Below are 2,691 nucleotides of genomic sequence, written 5' to 3'. Positions count from 1 at the left end.
CTTAGATTCCATAGAGTTCAACCTGCATTGGGCTTTAGTTAAGCCTACATCCATTTTAGTAGAAAAGGATCTTTTATGTAGCCCAACTCATAGAGAGTTCTGTCACTTGGTCTGAACCCATTTCTTCTATTCCTATGATTGTTCAGTGATGGGTTTTCTCCTTTTAGGATTAGGTTTCTATCCCGTGTTGTGCTAAGCTCATTTCTCTTAAAAGGTCTTACCTTTTGTACTTAAGATATTGCATACCCTGCAAGTCATTCATTATCCACACATGTCATACATCTTTCATATAGGATGATCTTAGAAAGCACCTAAGTGTTGGACATTTGCATGATACAGGTAAACCAATCGCTCTAGGTTAAAAACCAAACGACTTTCTCAAACTAATACTGCAGATCGACATCGGGGGTGGCTATGACGCTTCCTATTGAGTACACAATTCAGACTTGAAGTTCGTTCACACAGTATGAGAAAGACAATTATAAAGAATGGGACTAAGAAACTTTTTTAGATTTCATTCTTTAATGTAATATCAACATAACAATAACATTATAAAGCAATATAGGTATTTATCCCATCCATCTACCGAGAAAAACACCTGCCTTACACTAAAAGTTCATGCGCTTCTTTATTCAAAACAAAAAAACATTCTAAAATGAACCCACATATAAAAGTGGGATGATCTGCTCATTATTTGTGTTCGTACATTTTTTCATTATTGCAATACAAGTAAGACCTCCACTATACTAGTTATGGAGAGGATTCACGCCGGATGGAACACGGCGCTTCGAACCATAGACTACTGTTGCTGGAATGAAACGAAGCTTTGGAACAGAATTATGCTTCTTGCTAGGCCCTGATGGCGGAACTGGCATTTGGGGGGGGGGGGGAAGAAAGCGACCCCCTTTTGCGGTAGAGTAGATTGCTGAGCATTCCCTCACGTAGCTCCATTCAGAAAGAACACAAAAAGGAGAAAGAACATTATTTCAGGGATTCTTGCCATCACTGCTGGAAAAGAATTTTTTTTGTAGGCATCCATCGGGTCCAAGATTATATACTGCAGCAGAAACTGAATCCAAGCGGTTGGTTGAAAGTTAAGGATAGCGTGATTGGCCGATTGGTTGGAAGGTAAGGATAACATGATTGACTGATTTTGGGTCCTATAGATCATGGGCCACATCTACTTAGGTAGAGACCGCTGAACATCATTTGGGCAGGCCGAGGCTATATGGGCGTAGGCCTTTTGATGGCTGTTTCTAGGCTATTTGGAGGGACTTGGGAATGCTTTGATGATGGGTATAAAAAATTCCCGATTTTCTTTCTTCGGTGAATGAAATTTCTTCCCTTGTTGAGTTAGTAAGGCCTGATCGAGCTTATGTGCTTGTCAGGTCTTTCACCATCTGCTTTTCCTCGAGAATGTGAGATTGGTCACCCTCAGTAATCGTATTGTCCGCTCTTTTCATTGATTGTACCGCTTTCTCTAAACAAGGAATTTCTAGGGAGTCCTCCCAGTCAGCTAAAGGCGTAATGACTTTTGGTTTTGAATCCAGCTAGGGTGTGAGCAAGGGTATCTTCTTTGGGGTCTATCATCATAGCCTTTTCCTTTAGCTATTATGCTATCTTTCTAATCGGTTAAGGTGGAATTTGCTTTTGCTTTAGTTGTTGTCATAGAGCAACCTTCTGTTCTTTCAGTTGTGTAAGCCTTCCACCTCTCTCTTATCTTTGCATCTTTTCCATTCGGTCCAAGAACTAAGAGCGGTCGAAGTCCTGTCTTAGGGAATGGACTTAAAGGCTAGTGGTCATATTAGTCGTCTAAGGGGAAATGCTTTTTCCGAGCCTATGCCCATTCGCCTATCGCTGTCTTGAGTTGATGTTTAACTTGCACCTAGAGGATTCAATCCTCCTTGAGGTTTTAGTGGGAGTTCCTTTTTGATGCCCATTCGCGAGTGGCTAAAGGGAAATTTGCTTATTCCGATAGTGAGTATAACCTCTTTCCCGTAGCATTCCATTCAAAGTAGTCAAAAAGTCTAAGATGAAGAAAGTGGTGATTTTCTTTGATTGCATCCGCTTGTTTGTTTTTTGATCGTCTAGCTGCCCCCTAAGCTAAGCCCCTTTCTTTAGCCTATGTTATCTCAGTCTTGGATAGAGTCCATTACCTCTCTTTCTTTATTTTAATGAAACTATCGGATGTCCTTTCATCTCAAACGGAATTGAATGTAATAAGAGTGAAAAATTAGGAAATTTTGTACGAAAAAGAGGCTATGTAGTATGGACCCTATCCCTTTTTTTACACCAGTTGCTCTGCTTTTTATCCCTTTGGGGCTAGACCTCAGCTCAGATCATCCTTGTATGCTAGCGATCCTTTCACCGAAGAACTCTTCAAAGAGGACATTGCCTTTCTATCTTTGAAGGGTTTACCCACAGACTAGAGGGTTAAGGCTCTCACCGTCTTTTCAAATCAAAGAAAGAAGAGCCCTTCAATTCGGGACCTTTCCCACCTCCTTAGTATGAATTTATTTTATCCTTTTTCTTTGTTGCGTACTTAACCTGAACCCTGTCTATGAGTATAACAATCTTTTGAATCTTTCATAATCCACTTTCTCTTTTTCTTATGCCTTGGGAACCCAGTCTTTAGGAGAAGCAACTGCTCACTCGTGACAATGGATGTCTGCTTATGTCAAACTATCCTCA

At 40.5% G+C, this 2,691-nt stretch overlaps 1 protein-coding gene across 1 annotated transcript; it reads right to left on the bottom strand.

Moving 5' to 3' along the window:
- Window positions 1-746: 746 nt before the first annotated feature.
- Window positions 747-1,171, bottom strand: LOC142174277 (putative mitochondrial protein AtMg00170/AtMg00620). Its single transcript, XM_075240065.1, is given in 3 exon segments — window positions 747-887; window positions 890-925; window positions 1,001-1,171. Coding segments are annotated over 3 exon segments (348 nt in total).
- Between the last annotated feature and the right edge of the window lie 1,520 nt (window positions 1,172-2,691).

The sequence above is a fragment of the Nicotiana tabacum genome, chromosome 20, assembly GCF_000715075.1.
Source record: "Nicotiana tabacum cultivar K326 chromosome 20, ASM71507v2, whole genome shotgun sequence".
Classification (NCBI taxonomy): domain Eukaryota; kingdom Viridiplantae; phylum Streptophyta; class Magnoliopsida; order Solanales; family Solanaceae; genus Nicotiana; species Nicotiana tabacum.
This window is presented reverse-complemented; position numbering and strand designations above follow the sequence as displayed.